Genomic DNA, 22,939 nt, shown 5'->3' on the forward strand with positions numbered 1-22,939 from the left:
CCAGTTTTACTTATATAATGTCATTTTCTGCCAATTTGTCCACTTCTCTGTATCTTAAGTATTACAGAAGCGTGACAAAAGTGAATTCCAGAATTATGTGAAAAACATTTTACATGAAATATATATTTTTAATAAAAGCATACTGAAAAAGTTCTTAGCCAATTTGAGTTGAATTACAAAAAATAATGGAATGGTGGGATATTTCCACCTTCTACAACTACTTTAATGGTGTGATAATCAAATCCTGGCAAATAAATGTTATTAGAAACCATGCTACCATTAGCTAGTCAATTAAAAAAAAGAGTGCTTCTCTGCACTAAATACAGGTTAATTTCCAATTCAACTCCAGACTCCATTACCATATGACACATACACTTGTAAACTACACAGAGGTTTTTGTTTTCTTTTTCAAAATTACAGGGTAAAAAGAGTCCTCACAAAAAGCCACAAGTGGGTTCACAATGTTCATACATATATATGAGAATTTCCTGTTGTGTTAACTTTCTGAAAGGGGAAGAGAAGCAGAAGAAATGTCCTTGAAAGGTCTGGGAGCTCTAGTTTCTGAAGTGAAAACAAAGTACGGTATGTCCACGAAACCTATTCAAGCATGGGCAGACCTACCAAGTAGCATCTGATCTGCCATGCTACAGAATGTCCATTCAAATATAAACCACTGACACGTGAACACCATGGCTGCAGTGGAGTTAAGACATTTCTAAACCCATGTAAATCTAAACACATTTTTCTAATGTTTGGTCCTTGAAATGTATTTTCTTAATGACTTTGGTCTATACAACACAGAACGATAAAGAGCACAATACAACATAGAATACTAAGTGGTGTATAGTCATAATTTAAATGTTTCTCAGGAGCAGATGGAGTTTTAGAAGTTTTTGAAGGCTAAAAGGGAGGGAACTTTGTTTACTTTAATTGAGAGCCTCTTCCAGGCATATGGGTAGTATGAAAGGCAACACTAATTTGGGTGTGTGGTCAGAGAGTACAGAGTAGAAGAGCACATAGGAACACCAGGGAGAGATGAAGGCATGGAAAAGATAGGGAAAACTTTGAAAGAATAGTTTGAACTTAATGGGCAAAAAGGGGGAGTAAGTGGCAAGCAGACAAAAAACTAAAAGTGTGGGACTAATGTCTTGGCAGTGGGGATGCACAAGAAGGGTCAATTTCTGCAGATGTTAAATAAGGATTTGGGAAGCATCTGGATGCAAAGGGAGTCAAAGATAAGACCAGTACAGTATTGTGAGCCCAGATATCAAGAGAGAAAAAGATACTGATTACTAAGATGGGGCAGAGAAAATGAAATTGAGGTAGTGGCACAAAATCCAAGGGGAAAGAGACTAGCAGAGATGCTGGAATGGACAAAGGGGGAATATATTCAGTATGGAGACATAATTGGGAGCCATCAGCATAGACATCGGCAATAACTGACCCCACAGGAAAATATGAGTACCCAGTGAGAAAGTTATACAAAGATGAAAAATGGAGCCAATGAATGAATCAAAATGGATTTGGACAGAGGGTGGGAGGGGAGAACCCTTCAAAGACATGATATAATCATGATCATAAAAGGTGAGAGAGGAGAACCCAAAGATTGGGTGTCTTGAAGTCTAGAGAGGAAGAGGATGTGGAGGACAAATAAACGCCTGACTGTGTCACATTTAACTACAGTATATCTCTACTCCTTAGCAAACCTGTAACTAACCTACTATGTGTAAACAGCAGAATTGTTCTAGTTAATTATTTAACATTAACTTCCTTCTGAAGGTGAATTACTCAAGGTGCTACATAATTAATGCTGGTTAATAGAAGAGAGGAATGTGACAGAGTGCAGCTGTGTCCAGGCTGTAATAGGAATCTCAAGATAATCTTTGCTTTATTTGTAGGATCAGCCCTGAATAAAGATATATTTAAAAAAAAAATTTTTTTTCTTTTTCTCAGTGGACATAATGCTTCACACAAAGGCAATAATGACAATCCATAACAGTTCAGCATTGAATGACTTTATGTTCTTGGATCCATGTTGTTATTGAAATGTAACCCTTTTGTCTCAGCAGGCCCTAACCCTAACCAAATTCAAACTCTTTCCTCACCAAAGAACAGTAAGTATTCAGTGTTGCCAACTCTCAAAGTTATGGTGAGTTTTACAATATTTGGTGTTTTTCTTAATACATCAGGTCCTGAAGTGAAGCGTTTATGTCAGCATCTCATCTTTTATTTAAAAGAAAAAGTTCTAGCCTCCATGATTGTGAAGAAAAATTTGAAAATGTCATCTGAGCATGTCCCAAATGCTCAAAACCAGAGGCTAAATAAAAAGAACTCTACATGAATTATTTTAAAAATCTAATGATTTTTAAGCCAATCTCAAGATCCATTGAGGTCTGATTCATAATATGTTAACACCTGGGATTGGCAATTCTGAGTATTTCTGAAATAGCCATCTTGATGACCTACTTCAGGTTGCTACCCTATTGTTAATGTACATCTGACACTAAAACTCCACCTAATTTTCACACTGGATGCATATCATCACAGGTAATCTTTGTGAATTTTATGACAATACCAAAAACTTCCCCTACTCATTAGCGAGGCTAGAATTTATTTAAATCAGCAGTTACCAAATTCCATTCCACAGACTAGTGGTCTGTGGCTGGAAGTTGCTGTCTCTCGTTTCCTGAAGAGAGAAACAAAGTGGGCAAGAAAGATTAAACGAATAATAGTTAATCACACTGCCTACTGGTTCACAAAGAAACACACTTAGTTGCATTGGGGACAGCTAAAAATAGCATGGAAGTATGTATATATGTTTCCATGTAAGAACTGCCATAGCTTCATCAGGGACATTCTGCAATTGTGAATGGGAGGGGGCGATTTGGGAACTTTTTTTTTTTTTTTTAAGATGAACTGGAGGCAGGGCTCAAAGTGAGGTAAAACTGTGTGCACTGGGAGGTTTACTAATGCTGTAATGTAGGTCACAACTAAAGAGAAGAGCACATGTGTTATAAAGCAAAGTAGGTATGATCACTGCAGATACAGTTTACAGACACAGATGAATAATTCTCTCATTTTAATGTTTCTCCTTTCGTTTTAAAATTTAAATGTCCTTATTAGTTTCATCTTTTCAATCTCTGCACCGTTTTCCTTTTAGCTCAAGTGAAAATGACAACATCGGCATTTATTTATTCAACTTCAGGAAAATGGCTGGTTCTGAGCTCCTGTGGTGGAAAGTGCAAATGCTCAGCTCCCTCCCAGCTCCTGTTTACTTTGAATTCTGACTGAAAGCAAAAGCCTGGTAAGTAGAAAAATACATTAAAATAAGGCTGACTTAGTATTTTCATATCATGCTCCTTGGTGTACAAATACACACAAGGGCAGGTTAGCTATTCACATGAGAGCATATGTGAGCCTCAAAACCCACTCAGTCAGAAATTAATGAAACTAGAAATGAACTAAGTACACTTAAAGAAAAATGGCATATTAAGCAATTTCTCTCTTAAAGGGCTTAAACCTCAACATTGTTTAACGTAGCCCAATAGAGTTATAAAAACTATCAAAATGGACATCAATTTCTCCCCCACAGGAGACCTGTCACTCCCAGTTTAGTCAGAGGAAGTTACTCATATCCTGCAGTGGGAGAACTGCGTTAATACGAGTCCAAAAGAATATCTGGAAGGAGCAAAAACCACATGAAATTGATGCGCTACCATATTCAGATACTTAATAGCCAGCTCATCAAGTGCGCCTTACTTCCCCAAACATTATGTAGTAAGGTTTGCTGTGGTTGCCGTGAGGGGTGGAAGGTACGGAGGATTAAGTGTTTTGTTTGTGATTTCACATTAAGTTGCTGTTCTACCTATAGAAGAATTTGAGCAGGTCCAATACTTTCACTTGCACATTATATCACTGAATGCAAAGAGAGACCATTTTGGGAGAGCCTTTGGTGCACTCGTAAGTCTTAGAGGCTAGGAGCGGCTGCAAGCATCAGAAGGACATCCTCAGACTTCAGGGAGAAGACTTTTAGCTAAATTATGCTAGCTGTCTGTTCCTGGCCATACTTGTCATCAGAACAATGGAGGAAGATAATAGAGAATTGTAAAGAGAACATAGTTTTTTTAAAATGCTAGAGAGGAAGGGGTGGTAGGTTTGTAGAAATTTTGGTGGTGTCCAGAACCCGCCCCCGCCCAAACTCTGCCCCCGACCTGCCCAAGGCTCTGGGAGGGAGTTTGGGTGGGGGAGGAGGTCTGGGGTGCAGGCCCTAGGCTGGGGCAGGGGATTGGGGTGCAGGCTCCGGGAGGGAGTTTGGGGATGGGAGGGGGTGCAGAGGGAGGGGGTGAAGAGGTGAGGGGTGTGGCTTCAGATGAGGGGTTTGGGGTGTGGGAGGGGCTCAGGGTGAGAGTAGGAGTGTGGGGGGTGAGGGCGCTGTCTGGGACTGGGGGGTTTGCGGTGTTAGAGAGGCTTAGGGCTGGGGCAGAGGGTTGGAGTTCAGGAGGATGAGGGCTCTGGCTGGGGATGAGGGGTTGGTGGTGTTGGAAGGGGCTCAGGGCTGGGGCAGAGGGTTGGGGTCCAGGGGGGGTGAGGGCTCTGGCTGAGACTGGGGATAAAGTATTTGGGGTGTTGGAGGGGCTCAGGGCTAGGGTAGAGGGTTGAGGGTGCGGGGGGATGGAAGCTCTGGCTGGGGGTGTGGGCTCTGGGGTGGGGCAGGACTAGGGATGAGTTTGGGGTGCAGGCAGGCTGCTCCGGGACAGGGGCCAGAGAGAACTCCCCCCAGCCTTTTCCCTGCCGGCAGCAGCAAGCTCTGGGGGAGGAGCTCCCCTTTCCCGCCCCACCAGCAGCACACTCACCCCCACCACTGTCACTGCATGTGCTCCTAGGGCCCCTCTCAGGTCCAGGAATCTCCCTCGCCTCCCACGTGATGGGTGCCGGGGGGTGCTGCGTGCACCTCTTTCCCTGTTGTTGCCCCTGACTGTAGCCTCACTGAGGGTGAGGGATGGGGCTGCCTCCTTGCCCAGCATGGGGCAGGAGCGGTGACTGTGGGCGGGGGCCCTGTGCTGCTAGAGGGTCTCGCCGGAAAAGGGAAGGGTATGAAGTGAAAGGGCAGGCTCAGAGTTAGTCTGCCCCGGCAATCAAGATGGGGGCACTAGGACCCGGCGGCAGCAGTTGCTGCAGGGAGACAGCATGGAGCTGCACGGAAGAGACAGTTACTGTCTGCTCTGGGGCAGTGGGAAGGCAAGAGGGGGCCAGGGGACACTCGGGGAGGCACGGGGAGAAGGGCAGAGGGGCACCTGGCCCCAAATATTGGTGGAGCTGGGCTCCTGGGCTCTGAATATTGCTGGTGCCCGGGCACCACGTGGAAATATCACTCACAGCCTATGGAAGACTGTTGCCGGCACAGAGGCCCGAGGACAGCAACAGCGGGGTTCATTGCCCGGTGTGCTTCGCGCCAATAAACACAGCAGGGTGGAGAAGCAAACAAAGTTTATTTGAGATCTCAAAGTGGTGCAAGGAGACAGACAAGTCTCAGATCAAGCACACTGAGACAAACAGTTTTCCTCTCTTTATACATTTTACAACTAAGCCCCCCCCTTCCCTCCTCTCTTCTGTCCCCCTTCCTTCCCCCATTCCCCCTCTCCCCTCCTCCTTCCCCCATTCCCTCTCCCTTCTTCTACAAAAGCCATATTTATATATTCAAGCAATTAAATCATTCTAGCGGCTATAAATCTAGCTTGTTAGCAACACTCCTCTAAACCATTATCTGGTCCTGTTTCCCTTTGATTTATTATCTCCTCTCCAGTCAGAAACATATAGGCCGCATTATTACCATTTGGTACTAGTGTGAAGGGGGGTTGTAACTGATAATTGGCTGTTTACACATTCCATGCATGTAGCTTTTGAGGTCGATTAGAGTTAAACATGGAAGAACTTTGGTTCACTCAGGCCTAGTGACACCAACAGGAGGAAGCAAAAGAATAGGATTTGTTTGTTTGTTCTTTGCAAATGAACAAATGAAGAAATGAATGAAAACCCAAAGCCTTATTGTTCAACCAAACATCTTAAATTGGCTGCAGAGATGAAAAGCACCATCCAGTTGCACTTAGGCAAGAGAAAATGAGCCTGACTATTTTTACCATTCCACAGAGGGTGGAAAATGACAGTCTAAGAGAATAAGTGAAAAAGGAAGCCTGGTCAAGTGGTTAGAGCACAAGACTAGGCCTTGAGACTACATTTCCTTTCTTTGCTCCATGACATTTTTCAAGTTACTTAAGATTTGCATGCTCTAGTCTGCCTACATGTAAATCTTTTGTGAACTTTGATATTACCAGATGTGGGAGCAAAAAATATAAACAAGTACTGAAAATGTTGAAGAAGAACAGGAGGAAGAGGATGTCCTTGTTGTTTTTTCCCTGAGCCAAAAAGTCAACATCATATCATTGGATAGAGACTGTCAGGCAAGCATTTCTAATAGAACTGACCTTATTCAGAGTTCTGGAGGGGTTTCTAGTGCATCTTACTTCATTCACAAATATATGCGGCCCTACGTAAACTCAGACAATGGCACCACAGACCTGTCCCTAAGCTTTTTCCCTCAAAGAGCATTCAGCTTCTGTTCACGCAACAAAGAAAATATGGTATCTACAAAAAAAAAAAAAAATCTACTTTTTTTTTATCATCATCAATCATTGCATGAGGCTTTTATCTCATTTCTTGTAAGTCTGCTCATGGAGGTCAATCATTTTCAACTATTAATAACAGACTCTTGTCCAGGATTAAGTAAAACAAGAGTCATCATTCTGTAGAAAAGCATCCAGTATTTTATTTGTCAAACTCAAAAGAGGGGTGGGGGAAGATCTGAAATGCTGTAACTGCAAAGTAATAAAATTTGAGTCCCTAATTCTCAGTTCCTAATTCTGTAGTATCAAATACTCTGAAATAATAATAATAAAAAAAAAAAAAGTAGGCCACACCAAATAGAAATATGGACAAAGTACCTATTTCATGACAACAAAATGCTGGCATACTCTGGAAAAAGTAACCCTTAAATACTACTTGGCATATCTTCTTGAGGATGGAAGAGCAGGAATTTCAGAACTGTTAGTCATGCCTTAACCTTGCATTTTGAAATCCAACCCTTTTAATTTTTTTTTTTCCAATTCTTACATGTATTACACTTCATATATTTAAAATATCAGTAAGCATGTGAAAATATTGGCTTCAAACCCCCAGCATTTTTTATTCAGAATTGTCTGTTACCAGCACTAAAATACAACTGGAGCAAAATCCAAGTACTCAAGGCAACTGATCTGACTCCTTTTGTTCAAAAAGCATAATTTTTACCCCTTACCATCAAGATTCTTAATTCTCCAATTGCCCTGTTCTCCAATTATTTTCTATGTTGGCTATTTTACAATCGTGCTCTTTTAGGGTATGCCTGCGCTGCAATAAAAGACCCACTTCAGCTGACTGATGCACACAGGGCTTGAGCTGTGGGGCTATAAAATTGCAGTGTAGATGTTCAGGCTCAAATGGGAGCCCAAGCACTGAAAACCTGCAAGGGGGTGGGGGGTGTCTCAGAACGCAGGCTCCCACCTCAGCACAAATATCTACACTGCTATTTTTACCCCAGCAGCCGTAGCCTGAGCCAATTCACCCGGGTCGACTGAAACGGAGTACCAAGGATTTCTTTTATTGCAGTATAGATGTACCCTTAGTCACTTCCATAGATCTTCATATACAGGAGACACTGTACCTACTTCTGTTGCTCTATATACTCAGCAGATTTTTCAGAGACACCAATAGTGCCATCTGTTCCCGCCAAAAACCTTACAGCTATTTATCATACAAAAATTTTTTAGATTAAACTTACTAAACAAATCCTAAATACGTATCGAACAAAATAATCAAACATGACAGCCATTAATCTCATACTGATGTTCCAAATATGTTTTAATATGAGACAGCAGAGAAAGCTTGGGCTACACCAGGGACCATCAAATTGTACACAGGCTGTCAACACCCTAGGACCAAAAAACGTAGTTTATCCTTGCAACGTAACTGTGCAATCAGATTGTAGCCAAGTCAACTCAGCCATGCAATTGTTGCCATTGGCACATAGCTACTAATGCAATGCATCTCAGAACAAAGCAAAGTGCCATTTCAGTCACAACATATAAAGCGAAATGATACATGAAGGGCCCTATATAAAAATAAAGACAATTCAAAATAACTCATTTTCTCAGAATGAGACAATTCTGTAAAGGCCCATGGACTAAATGCACTCCTTTTATTTAACTTCTACATTTAACAGAGTATGAAGACTGTATAAATTTACTGGCTCTTCCTGGCATCTTTGTAAGCAAAGAATTGAGCTGTGCGCTTTTGGATTCCAGAAATGCACAAATCAAAATGTCTTGCTGTTTGTTTTTCACAAACTAAATGCCTCAAGGATCAATTTATTGGAGTAAAAAATTATGGCACTCTGACCATCTAGGAACTGAAATGCTGTCAGAAGACCCAGGGCGAAATCCTGGCCCTTCTGAACCCACTGAAAGTTTTACCACCCATTTCAATGGAGGCAGGATTTCACCCTAGATCTTGTGTTATTTCAGGCCTTGTAGACTTTATAAAACCTGAAAGATGTATACTAGCAACTGTGTCATAGAAAAGCCACTACAAAGGAATTAATCTAGAACACCACCATATTCTTCTATCCTTAAAGCTTCTGGACATAGAGTAAGTAAGCTGCAATTATCACCAGATCAAATTAGTCAAAAGTGTTATTGGTTCTGCAACACAGTATTTACTGTTTATCTTAATGAAACTGTTGACCGGAAAGGGTAAGGCAACATGCTTATGGTGATTAAAGAATGTGGAATCCCATTTTACTCTAGAAAGTCTGTCCCTCTTGATAGGTAGTAAACATACATCCAAATTAAGAAAAAAACACCCTGTCTGAAAGATAAGCTCATTAGCATAGCAAACAAACCAAAAATAAATCCTCTTATGTTCTGCATTTGTTTGTTACTCAAGTATTTGTATATAACTGTAATGTGATTATGAAGTAATTTGAGAGGCATTTGGAGGTCAGGATATTGAGTGTCACAGAAGTATTGTATTAATGCAAGATCAATATTTATCCTTAAGTAATACATGACCCTTAAAGGATGAAAGTAAATGTTCTCTATTGGCACAATCCCACAAGTTAAGCATGCTTGGTACTTCACAGGATTGCACCTTATATGAATTGGGACATAACTGACAGCATTACTCACATTGCTGTATGCAGTGCTGTTGTAGGCATGTAGGTCCCAAGATATTAGTAAATTTAGTAAATTCTTCTCTTAGTGCCTTCCCAGACCTGAAGAAGAGCTCTGTGTAGCTTGAAAGCTTGTCTCTCTCAGAGGGTGACCAGAAAGCATGTGTGAAAAATCAGGAAAGGGTGGGGGGTTAATGGTGCCTATATAAGAAAAAGCCTAGAATATTGGGACTGTCCCCATAAATTTAAGACATCTGGTCACCCTACTCTCTCACCAACAGAAGTTGGTACAATAAAAGATGTTACCTCACCCACCTTGTAGGGATAAAAATTTGAAATATCAAAAAAAAAAAATAAAAAAAAATAAAAAAATTGCAGAACAAAAACATTTCAGATTCAGAAATATCAAAGTGTTTTCTTTCAAAATTTTAATTTGAAACAACACTTTCTGACATTCTCAAATTGAAATGTTTTGCCTGAGACACAAGAGAGAGAAAAGTTGCATTCTGGGAGATCTGGGTTGGCCATGGAGCAGGGTCCATAAGGAAGAATGAGGGCATCATGGAACAAAGAACCACAACTCCCAAGAAACACAATGGCAGCTCAGGCAGATGCAGAGATTAACGTTGACCAGACCAGAAACAAGCGTTTAATTAGAGGCTGACCTAATGCAACACATTTCAATTAGATTTTCCCAATAGAAATTTCAATTAAAAAAATCATCTCATTTTCCAATGGGAAAATGTTTCTTCTGAAATGTTTTGACCAGTCCTACTTATTAAAAACAATACCATGTGCAGTTACCAAAACAGGAATTAAAATATAAAAACAGAATGGAAATGTAACAAAAACTTAATTTGGGAATATTAATAGCATGTACTCTAAATCATTAATTCCGAGTTTCTATATAATCCTACACTCATCTTCAAAAGGGGATGCTGAGATTGATCACAACTGTCTGGGCAGACTCTAAAAAAAGGAAACTAAAAACAAAGAAGGACTCAGACCACTACATTTTCTGTGGCTGTAGAAAATCTTCTCAATAGGAACCAATGTAAACCTATATAGGGTTGTCTTTTAGAGCACAGAAACAGACTGAAATAAGAGCTCTGGTGTGGAGAATATGTAAGGTCCTATTTTTAAATGTATTTGAAGGCTTCACAGAGAGTTTAGCACCAAAGCACCACAGACACCTGTTTGCCATAGGTTAAAGACGACAATGATATAAGCATGAAGGGCAAACAGCAGCAGTCACTACAGATGATGTCAGTGGTAGGATACAGCCATACTTTAAAAATGTAATTTAGCAGTTAACACCACAAACTGTGACTCAGTTTAATGTTTTGATTTAGGGGCAAAGGAATTGCCATATTGGATCAGACCCATGGTCCATCTAGTCTAGCATTTTACTTTTTACCATTTATATGCTCTAATTTTGTTTCCTTGCTTATAAAACTACTTAAACATTGTAGGAGGATTTTCTATCATTTCCATATATGTTATGATGAAAAAATACATAACACTCTAATTAAAACTTAGGCATTGCCTCTACACATAGGCAAAGTTTTAGGTACTGACAGTAAAGCCAGCATGCTCAGTTCGACAGTGGTGCAAGTTTAAAAGAAAATTAAAATGGAATCAGAGTAGACAGGCCCCAATGATACCCCCTTGGTCGAACCTCCCCCCCAAAATTTTAATCAAATTTGGAGCCAAATCAACACCACCATGAACATAGAAACAAATGAGTGGCAGGTGACGGAAGCAGAGGGGTAAACTCAAACATAGGCAAAGCTTTGCAGACTTTGGAGCTCAGTGCAATTCAGATTTTCCCATAACAAACTTATGGGACGAAAACCAGACTGCTCTGTAATTTCCAAATTTATTTTCCTGGAACATGTGCAATTTCTCAAAATCATGACAGGACACATTTTCTGAGACCATTGGACAGAACAAGAAGTCTGAGAAGGTTGTTTCAATTTACAAAAAATAATGTCTTGATGGTCACTTAAGGCATGTCTACACAGCAAAACAAAAACAAAAAACAAACAAAAAACCCCTCCAAACCTGTGGCAGCAAGCCTCAGGGCCACAGTCTACAGACTGAGGCTCGCACTCCAGTGCTAAAAATAACTATGTAGATGTTCCAGTTCGGGCTGGAGCTCAGATTCTGAAGCCGAGGAAAGGCAGTGGGTCAGAGCCCAATCTGGAACGTCCACATAGCTATTTTTAGCACTGTAGCGTGAGCCTTGAGAGCCTGACTCTATAGACATGGGCTATGAGAGTCGCTGCTATGGGTGTTTTTTTGCAGTGTAGACATATCCTTAGAGATGTGACTATCATAGCAACTGTAATTATTTCAAAACAAACTATTTCTTTAAAAGAGAAAATGTATAATTTAGTCTGCAAATTTTAATGTAATTTGAGAATTTTTAATCTATGTGTAAACTCAGACTGTTAGCAGCTGATGTCAAGCAGTTAGTACAGAACAGTATTACATAAGGTCTTGGAATTAACCTATGAATGTGATGAGATGATAATTTGAACATAAGAATACTCATACTTTGTCAAGTATGTCAATACTTTGTCAATCCTGTGTCAAGAGACACTTGTGGTACCAAAGAAACTGCCCCCGATTCTCAACCTGCCCCAGCCAAAATGTAAATTGGAGAAGGATGAGAGCGGTTCTTATCTACCTACAGCAGCTGGTTATGGACCCTAAAAACCATGCATCAGCTAAGAATTGCTGTAGGGGAGCAGCACTCCATCCTGTTCCCAGCCCATCTCTCCCCACTTCCATCATGCCCTAATACTATGAGGAAGAGTGGAGTTTGGCATAGGAGAGTTCTGCTGTCTTTATGTCAGTTGATAATTTCCCTCTGTCAGGGGAAATCCCAACTGGCCACCTATAGCCATATTACATGTGTACAGGAACTAGGACTAAGAATCTGCTCCATAGTATTTATGTACTCAAAAAATTATGGTAAATTAAAAAAGAAATGTAATGAATGTATACAAAGTATTATCTGTATTGATATGTGGTAAGAGAGTCTTGTACTTCAGTATATTTTAATATAATTGAGAATATTTACATCTATTCTGATCACGTACTGAATATTTTTAAAGCAACCTTTAAACACATTTTATTTATTTTGTTTGTTTGACACTGGTCACAGATATCAATTGAATATATGCTAAGCAAATATTTAGAAAATTATATTTGCCTTTACTCAACATGGTGTTTACTTCGTAGAGAGAAATGCTCTGCATGGTTTAACAATATTAATCACCTTCATAACCAGCTTTAAGTGTGTTAAAAGGATTATGTATTATTTCATGAAAGGCAGCAGACGAACGCTTGTTTGTATATTTCTAATCTCCTAAACATGCCTTTATAATGAAAATTCATAACCCTTGTTGACATTCATCTGAAAGAACAAGTGGTTCTACAATCTATCTCAGCAGTCACAAGTCAGCAAAATGATTACACACAAAGCCGCTGATACGTTGACCAAAATAACTTGTTGCAACTTATATGGGTCATGAGGATACTAAAATATCTGTTTATTTACCAGCACTATCAGTAATACCAGTGTAGCCCTTGCCAGTTTCCTAATATAGCACAGCCAACAGACAGCACAGAATATGATATTTTCAAGGCCAGACTAATAAGTGCTCATTTTTTGCAAAGTCTTTCTTTGCTTCTTGGCTCTGGAAAGGGAAATTTTAAAAAGAATATTACAAATCATGAGGACTTTGCTCACACAAATATGATGATCTTGCAGTCGTCTGATTATTTTGCGCCCAACTCTTGACAACTAAGTGTAAAGAATCATCAGGCATCTTGAATTGCTTCAGATCATGCAGTAAGTATACAAATCATTACCATCTTTGAGCCAGCTAAAGTAAGTGTATTGGGAAATGGTTTCTATGAAAGAAGCTATACAAAATAAGGTAATGTCTGCATTATGCAACACATAAATTAGCTAAAAATTGAACCAATGTATGTTGCCTGCATAATCTTTCCCACTTTCTTTCTTCCCTTTATGAATGTAGGACAGAGTATCCTGTAGCAAACTATTCCCTGACTATGTAGTTATTAACACAAGCCATACATACATTTTGTATTTTACAGCAGGACTTGGTAATGATAAATGTAGGATAAAAATATACAGCAGTTTCACTTATGAGAAATTTGTAGCAAGAGGTGTGCTGAATTAATAAACACCAACAGGAAATTTGAGATATTTCTCTTACCTCTGTTTCTGTGCAGTGTGAACGTCCTGATTTACCTGCAGGAAAAAATTAAAGTTATTTTCAGATGGTTTAACGTAAAAGACAACAGCCAGCTCAGAACTAAACTCTTATTTAAGTCCCTTAAAACCACACTGACATGAGTCCTTGCTATATCCAGTACAGATCCATTTGAACTGCTCAAAAAGTGCTTTTCTAGTCTGCTGCTTGAAGTCCATTTCAATCAAGGAAAAACAATTTAAAAATAATCAGCAGTTAACGTGGTACGTAAAAAGTGATGGTACTGTTTTCAGTAACTTAATTAAGCACTTCTCTGGCTTCCATCATGGTAACATGAGTGTGCCTATTCTTTGTTCCACTGAAATGTGTGATCAAGTAATATACCCATTTATGCATCACGTATATTTAATAAGAACAAAACCAATTTGTTTATTTTAAGCCTTCACAGTGCCTATTTTTATAAACATGAAGCTTCAATGCACTTGACATTATCATTAGATGTATGCGACTAAATTGTGTAAGCTTAAACTCGTAGCAGCAGCATATACCTATAGACAGATAGGAAAAAAAAAAATCTATTTCCTCATGCTCTAAGCCATATATCTAAACCCCAAATGGATTCATAAGAAAACACCAATCATTTTATTCATATCATTACTTGAGGGTAATAAATATCAATACAAGCATGATACATAAGTTCAAGCACAGAGAGACAATTAAAGTAGATAAGGTTGTTCTTCAGAACATCCTTGTAAGCCTCTCTCATCCAGTTTTCCAACATTTTATTAATCTAACACTATTTTTTATTTTGCCTGATTTGTGATTATTTAAATAATGATCAATAAATTGAAAAATTCCAGCCCTGCCTTTTTTTTTTTTTTTTTTAAATGCAATGTGGCACTCACACAACCAAATTATAATTCATGACCCTGAAGTTCAGCAGAACTAACTCTAGAAGAATTAGATGGAAACCTTTCCATCTTTCCCTACCTCCTTTATTCGGACAGCCAGAAACACTAACTAGGACTCCTCCTATGATCATACTGTATATTGAAAACATACATTACTGAATATGTCAAGTTAATGCCACAAAACATGCTCAGGGAATCTATAACTGGCTGTAGTTAAGAACACTCTCTCTTTCTATAGACATGAAACAGAGCATGTTAATATACGTCATTATTCCTCCTTTCTCCCCCTTAACAACTAGATGTAAGAAGGAAAATGGAAATGGAGAAAAAAACCACTGGATTTCTGTTTGTTTTCTTTTAAAATTAATATTGTTAGTCAAGCTCAGCAAGTTACTCAGCAAGTTAGATGCATGACAGCAACAGAATCCATCCATATGATAAGACGGGAAAGCAGCTCTTAAGAATCATTTGGATTCAGGCCCAGGGTCTTTGGTGGCTTTCTTCCAACTTCAAGCAGCATGGACTCAGTTGATCTTAAGGAACCCAGATGAATTAAACTCTTAACACATGATGGACTATGGTACAGGGAATTCACTACATGTGCTCCTTTTTGCTGTGGTAAACATACTCAAATAGGACCACAAATCATGAAGAGAAGAAGTTGCCAGCTTCTGCAAAATGTCTCTCAGCAGGAAGAAACCTGTGCAAGGTCCCCATCACAGAGTTTTCCTTAATTTGTTCCACTGGGGAGGGAGGTGATGGGATTTGCTCCTCTGCACAACAAACAGGGATTCCACTTCCAGAATCACGGATTTCAGGGGATCTGCAGAAGGTCAGGGTCACTCAGGCAGAGAGTCATTGTGCCTCCACACTAACTCTGTAGCCCCCTGGCATTTCCTAACTTCTGAGTGATTGACTTTGCAACCTTAATAATTTTATTTTAACATAGTTTTGTAGGTGTACATTCCTAGGTTTTTTAAAAAGCAAAGTAAAAAAAATAGAAATTCCACCATGTGGGTTCTTGACACCCACATGGTTCATCACCATGGCAGGAACCTTTAGATCTACCACACAGATCTCTGCCATTTAAGCTAACAGAATAGCTGATAGTAGTAGTATGTAGTTGTCCTCGGTGTGGAGCAGTACTAGAGGGGAATGGGACGCTATGTCAACGGGTTCACGGATATTTGCAACAGGGGAATGGTGAGACTCAGGGATCTTTGGTTCCATTCCAGGCTCTGGACAGGAGTGTGCTCTAGTGGGTCCTGACTCTTCTGTCCATTCCCCTCAAGTGTGAGCCCTTCTGCCCCATTTACTAGCACTGTTGTTCAGTCCTTAGGGACTCTGCCATTTAGTTCATCAGCATTCCCCTTAGAAAGTGGAGGAGAAATGTTGAAAACATATTGGCAAAGTTGCAAGGACCAGAGATGCATAGAAAACTAGGAGTATTATTTAGCGTATTTCCTGCCAAGCTGGGAGAAAGAACATGCAGCTCAACCAACTGATTAGCATCATATCACCACATAGACGAAATCAAGCTGACTTGATGTGTGAAATTTAAATGACATACAAAACTGCCTGGGTACTAAGAAGATTCAACATACATTCAGATAAAATCTATTTTTATTTCTCAGCTAGTCACTTTTCATATTGAATGGGTTTGTTGAACATACCCTTAACGGGTATGAGACAGCTAGCTCGCAAAAATGTAAGTCATTCACCTTCACCTTGAATTGTAGCCAACATAAACTGAATGCTTAGCACTGTTTTCCTATATTAGCAGGCAGAACTCAAGAGTGTCTTTTAAAGACTGCTTTTAATTTTTTTTAAGACCATTATGATTCCAATTGAATCATGGAGGACCAACATATGTATACACGCACAGAGCATTTTTGGTTTCATGTAAGATGTACATGACTGTTACATTAAATAAATAGGACACAGTCACTAAAAATTTTAAATACAATTTAACTATTTTCTTAAACAGATGAATTTACTGATAATGCTGTTCCAAAAACATAAGGAGGTATTTCTCCAAAGCCCAATTAATAAATATCTCCAACAAATGTACACCCCAAATGTTAGGATACATGTTTTGCAAAAAGTGTATAGCATTCAATAATATACAGCAGTGTTTCCCAAACTTGGGACACCACTTGTTTAGGGAAAGCCCCTGGCAGACAAGGCTGGTTTGTTTACCTGCTGCGTCCGCAGGTCCGGCCAATCGCAGCTCCCACTGGCCACGGTTCGCTGCTCCAGGCCAATGGAAGCTGCGGCGCGGGCCAAGGGACATAATGGCCGCCGCTTCCAGCAGCTCCCATTGGCCTGGAGCAGTGAACCCCGGCCAGTGGGAGCCATGATCGGCCAGACCTGCAGACGCGGCAGGTAAACAAACTGGCCCGGCCCGCCAGGGGCTTTCCCTAAACAAGCGGCGTCCCAAGTTTAGGAAACACTGATATACAGAAATCCACCAGAACTTCAAGTCACCAAAAAACTGGGCACAGGTTGAAATGACTCTCCAATGCTCCAACACATGAGATCTTTAAAACTACTTACTAGACAGTTTCAACTACTGTGAGCACAACAGGTGCATTCACTATTACATTTTAAAGCAATGTTCAGGTCCTAAGGGGATAAACTTGATATTTACAGTCTTAGCCAAAGCTTCAATTACAGTTCAGGTGCCTCAACAGAGGCCCAAAGGTGTACAGATTGTCAAAATGACATTTTATCTAGTTCATCTCTGATACAGATACACCTTCATTTACCTTTGATATATCCTACATGCTTCCTCTTGAGGGGGAAGTACATGTGAATTTTAGAAGATTTCCTTACTTCACGAATGCTGACACCAGTATTTAGATTTATCATCACTTTTCAAGGCAGAATAGAGTTCCTTTAATTTCTCTGTGGTCTGTTTTTAAGGTAACAAATCTATAGGATGGATCAAGTTAGGTTATTTATCCCCTTTATTTGCAAATGCTCCAACTGGGCAACAAAACAGAAGGCATATTTCATAGAATCATAGGACTGGAAGGAACCTCAAGAGGTCATCTAGTACAGTCCCTTGCACTCATAGCAGGACTAAGTATTATCTAGACCAGTGGTTCCCAAACTTTAACAACTTGTGAACCCCTTTCACTAAAATGTCAAGTCTCATGAACCCCCTCCTAAAAATGAATATTTCCAGGGATTTTCTTCTTTAACTGAGTATAAATTATAAAAGCAGTGATCTTGGAAATATAAAATTTGTTTTTATGACATGCTTATTACATACTAATTTATTATTAATCATTACAGTATTTTTATTACATTATAAAAATAGCAACACTCTTCCAAGATCTCACTTTCATAGTTTGTAGCACTTTGAATAAGCCTTTGAATAAGACAAGGCTCCTACGTTTCATCAAGGAGTATCAGATATGAAACAGCATGAAGGTATTTAAGAAGCCAACTCAAAGAGTTCCTCCTACACAAGCATTCAGGTTTTGAGCAGTCCAGGCAAACAACACACGTTACAACGAAGCTTAAACTTGTTCTTCATAATAATTTTAAAAACAATACTAGCTGCCTGTTTAATTTTAAAAACAGCAAAAAATATCCACCGCCCTTTCCATTTCTTATAAGGAGTCTTGAAGTTTGATAGATAGGCTTGCTTTGATCTGCTTAGCTCTTGGAAGTCCAGGGGCTAAAGGCTGCTGGCCCCGTGCTGCCCGGGGTCCCTAGGGACAGCTATGTCCGCCATTAGGGAATTTTTCCCCAAGAACCCACTGTAATATTTCGCGAACCCCAGTTTGGGAACCACTGATCTAGACCATCCCTTAAAGATGTTTGTCTAACCTGCTCTTAAAAATCTCCAGTGATGGAGATTCCACAACCTCTGCAGGCAATTTATTCCAGTGCTTAACACCCTGACAGTTAAAAAGTTTTTTCTAATGTCCAACCTAACCAGGCCTGGCTGCAATTTAAGCCCATTTATACCATTACTTTGTTTTACCACCTCATACGCAATTTCTGCCACATGTATTTTATAAATTAAGAACAGACACCAACATATTTCTGTAAAGCTGCATAACATTTCAGATCTAACTACAATTATGCATAAGATCACAGAAACTGCCATAGTAGATAAAAAATTATTTGGGGACAAGTCTGTTACCCTTCTAAGTCCCCTCTATTTCTGCAATATTTCTTTGACCACGTCGCCTCTCTCTTTGCATCTTTTTACTGACTCCACCTTCTCTATCACATAAAACATAAGCTACTTGTCTTCACTTTCCAAGCCATTAATGATCTATCCACACCCTACCTATCATCTCTAATTCATTACTGAGCCATCAATGCCCACCTCCAATCAGCCCATGATGCCAGCCTCTATCACGCAGTTGTTGCATGTTCAAACAGGCACCTTCATGCTTTCTCCCATGCCACTCCGCATGCTGGGTTAAAGGAAGTTGTACAATGCATATCCACATCCATGTAAATTGCTGAGCACCCTCAACTCCCAAATGAGGATCAGGATTACACAGGACTGAGTTTTAGATTCTTCCATCACAAACTCCCATTTGTAACAAACCTCCACCCCGCCCCACCCCACGCACCCCCTGCCAACAAAAACGTCACTTCCCCTTCAATGGGGAAGGAACAATAATTGCTGCCGTATCCACAATAAGGCAATGCTCTATTTCTTTACCATAAAGAAAATCTAAAGACTTGTTTGAGCGTTACTACCAAACAAATTAATTTCATATATTTTAGATAATATATAATTTAACAAGATGCGTTGAAGCTACGTTGCTACTGAAGATATGCAGATTGAATCTGAAGCTTTTATTTTCATATTTGTGAGGAGGAACGTATCAGCATAGACGAGAACTGAATTTTATGCTTGCAAAAATTATGAACAGTGGACACGAGTGGTACAGTACATTAGCAGATTTACATTTCACTGTGTACCACACAACAGCAGATAACAGTTTATGTTTCAGCTGACTATGCTCAGGAGATGCTGAATACAACTAATTAGGATCATATCCTGCATGTGTAGCAAATATCACACTCCATATAATCTGTACAAATTTAAACTGATCAAGTGACTGACAAAAATAAATTGCTAACTGGAGGTCTTTATTAGGAAGGTGGAGCAAACCTGTACTCAGTTCTCTTTGGGATATTCTCTGATGGGCTATAGACAGGTGACTACCCATAAGGGTGACCTCTCACACAGATTTCACTGTATGAAGTTGCAGTGCTAACTTGCTTCAGAGACTTGTAGAACTGTTACTGTTGGGAAGCAACGGGAAATATGATTGTACTCTTCTGCATTTCATTTACTCATGTATTAACCAACACAACAGCTTTCACTATCCCTGAAAGTGAATAGGAACTGAATACGAATATTTTTTGTTTGGCCAGAATTGCAGAATCTGGATTAAAGTAGTGTGATGCTATCAAGACACCTACAACAATAAGACAGACATAATTTACAGTCAGTCTAGTCATGTGATCATTCCTCCCTCCCTCCCACCCCCAAGCATCTTTGCAGCATTCACATTGGAACCTATACAGGATATCACTAACAACTACAACCCATAATCAATGTGGACCATATCCTGAAAGAATTTTTTCACAAACAACCCCCCAACTTCATCATCAGAAGCACTCAACAGACCAGGACCCACCAACTCAAAGCGGCAACAGACCCTGCCGTGACAACAGATGCAAAACCTGAAGACACATCTCCACTGCTACAGTGACCAATACCCTCCCGCCACAGCACACCTTTCAAGATCCATGGGTACTACACATGCCTATTACAACATGTGATGTACCTCATCCAGCGCACTACATTCCCCGATAACAACTATGAGGGTGAAAACAGACAATCATGCTCTCAAATGAACTCACATAGAAAAATGATAAAAGACAAAAACACTTTATTACCCGTAGGCAAACACTTTTCATAAAATGATCACTCCATATCTGATCTCTCAGTCCTCAGCCTCAGAGGAAACATGCACAACACCTTCAAAAGTCAAGCCTGGGATCTTAAATTAATAACTTTGCTAGACACTAAAAATCATGGGTTTAGGCCTGGTCTACACTAGAAAATTTGATCAGTTTAACTACATCAGTCAGGAGTGTCAAAAATCCACATACCTGACTGGCATTGTTAAAATGACCTAAATCCCTGTATACACAGTGCTGAGGTCGATGGAAGAATTCTCCTGTCGACCAAGCTACCACCTCTCAGGGAGGTGGATTGCCCCTACACCAACAGGAGAAGCCCAATTGGTCTGAAGGGGTAAAACAAATAACCATTTTCATATTTGATCTCTTTAAGTGACGCATCTAACACAAGAGAGAAGTTGGTCCAATAAAAGATATCTCACCCACTTGTCTCTCTAATATCCTGGGATTGACATGGCTACAACTACACTACATACACCTAATACAATGCCTTTTTAAAATGAGCCCAATTTATCAGTAGTCCATGCTTCTTTACAGAACAATTTGTGGGCCACTCCAGGGGCTAACAGTTCATGTTTCAAAAAGTTCCTTTGTAATTAATATCTGATGTGATTTTAGGAAACCTCTAAGACACACACACAAAATAACTACTGTAAGTGAGGCAATTCTATGCCTAGCAATACATCTGAAACTCATTTTAGGTGCAACATTAATTTGCTGTTTAAGTACTATGCCTGCTTTCTTACAGTGTAAAATAAGTGTATACCTAAAGTAGATAATCATATTCAGACAGGATCAGCGTGGGAAAAAAGTATTCTGCAATGAATAAGGTGGAACCATCAGAGCATATAGCATGATGTGCAATGAACTGCCTAACATGCAAGTCTGTGATTAACTGGTGAGAGTAACTCAGAAACATTCTAGAGTGGAGATGAAGTTAGAGGTCAAGAAAAATCTACCTTCAGTGTTTCTCGGGTACCACTCAAGATTTAAAAAAAAAAAAAAAAAAAAAATCAGACACTCCAGTGATATTAAGTGCTGGCTGAAGATGTCCTTTGATTAACTAAATACAAAGGGAAAAATACATATTTAGTCTAATTAATAATGTCTCATGAATTTTTGCCCTCATTCTCCATGGCCACCATCTCCCCCATTATTGCCAATAGGGCTTCAGCCCAGTTTGTCCTCACTGAAGTTGGCTGCCGTTTCCTTCCCATTCTGCATGTGGGAGTGAGGCTGTCCCATAGTAAAGATAGGAAATAATTCCCACCGTTTCTAGTATGGCTGAAGCCAGGCTGCCCTCAGGCAAGATGGCCATACCAGGTAGTCGGAATGTGCAGGAGGCCAGAGAGAGGGAAGAGGAGTGCTGAGGAATTTAGTAGTCAGGGAACAGACTCAGCATTGTTAACCCCAAGTGTTTAGAAACTGTGAGTCAGGCCCCGAAATATAGTGAGATTTTAGAAATATAATATTTAGTTTGCCTTAGATTTTTGAGCCTTTAGGGTGCACACTGGTCACATTTTCAAGCTTCTCTCTGAAACTTTAAGGACAGGAAATTTCCTTTTTTAAATTGAAGTTGAGATTATGATGTAATCAGTTGATTCCAGGAGCTGGAGCATTAAGAACACCAAATATTGAGAGACTTTTGATAAAACTGTGGGAGCTGGTAACACCAAGACTTGAGAGTGTTGCAGGGCAATGTGGAGAGGTAGGAAAAGAGACTACAGGTGCTGGGCAATATCGGGGAGCGGAGGAACATGTTGAGGACAGGAATAAAAATGAAATGGGGCGACAGACAAATATGGAGGGAGCAAGAGGGAGTCTAGGATGTGGCAGCAGATGTAGGGACAGCAGGTAAACTAGAAGGGGAAAAGGAATGTGAAGTCTGAGAGGAGACATTTATTGGGAGAAATCCTAATTCCACTAAAGAAAATGGGAGTTCTGCCATTGTCTTCAATGGAGCCAGGATTTCACCAAAGCTATTTACCACCATCCTAGTTTGATAATCCTGCAGCATACAATTGTATTCATCTTTCTTGTCAATTCATTACTTTTGCCCAGTCTCACAGTCTTTTTTACCTCTTATGCCTCCATTTTAAAAGTTTATCATCTTATTAATGCAATTTTGTTTGTTCTCTACCTTGGCTTTAGTTTTTGCATACTCCTAATTGCATTGTATATCTGTCTGGCTTCTGTTACTTTGAAAATGTGTTGTGCTAAAATTTACATTTCATTCTCAATCATATTTTAATTATCTACATTTGCCAGTAAGACTAACCTGAGAGTGTATTTGAAGTGGGACAGTATTTATTAAGCATTATAAAAGTATTTTTATAAGCATTACTAAAGTATCAATCGCCCTGCGCTTACTCATGAATTCGTCTAAACGTAAAAGAGGAATGTCCCCCATCCTAGTTCTTGTACCACAAAATTAAAAAAAGCCTTCTTATGCTATGTTCCCAAACTTGTAGGATTAATCCTTCATAATTTATGTCCAGGGTGTTAGATATCTTCCATTCCCCTCATCATGTCACGTCTCAATTACT

General features: G+C 39.7%; 1 protein-coding gene across 4 annotated transcripts in view; it reads right to left on the bottom strand.

Annotated features, from left to right (window-relative positions):
- Positions 1–22,939, bottom strand: part of SPIRE1 (spire type actin nucleation factor 1) — a 171,831-nt gene that overhangs the window by 139,212 nt on the left and 9,680 nt on the right. For all 4 annotated transcript variants that reach the window (XM_054019602.1, XM_054019600.1, XM_054019601.1 and 1 more), the window contains exon 2: positions 13,516–13,550. In XM_054019602.1, the coding sequence (XP_053875577.1) occupies positions 13,516–13,550 (35 nt within the window). The remainder of the gene's footprint in view (positions 1–13,515; positions 13,551–22,939) is intronic.

This window comes from Malaclemys terrapin, chromosome 2, assembly GCF_027887155.1.
Source record: "Malaclemys terrapin pileata isolate rMalTer1 chromosome 2, rMalTer1.hap1, whole genome shotgun sequence".
NCBI classification, from domain to species: domain Eukaryota; kingdom Metazoa; phylum Chordata; order Testudines; family Emydidae; genus Malaclemys; species Malaclemys terrapin.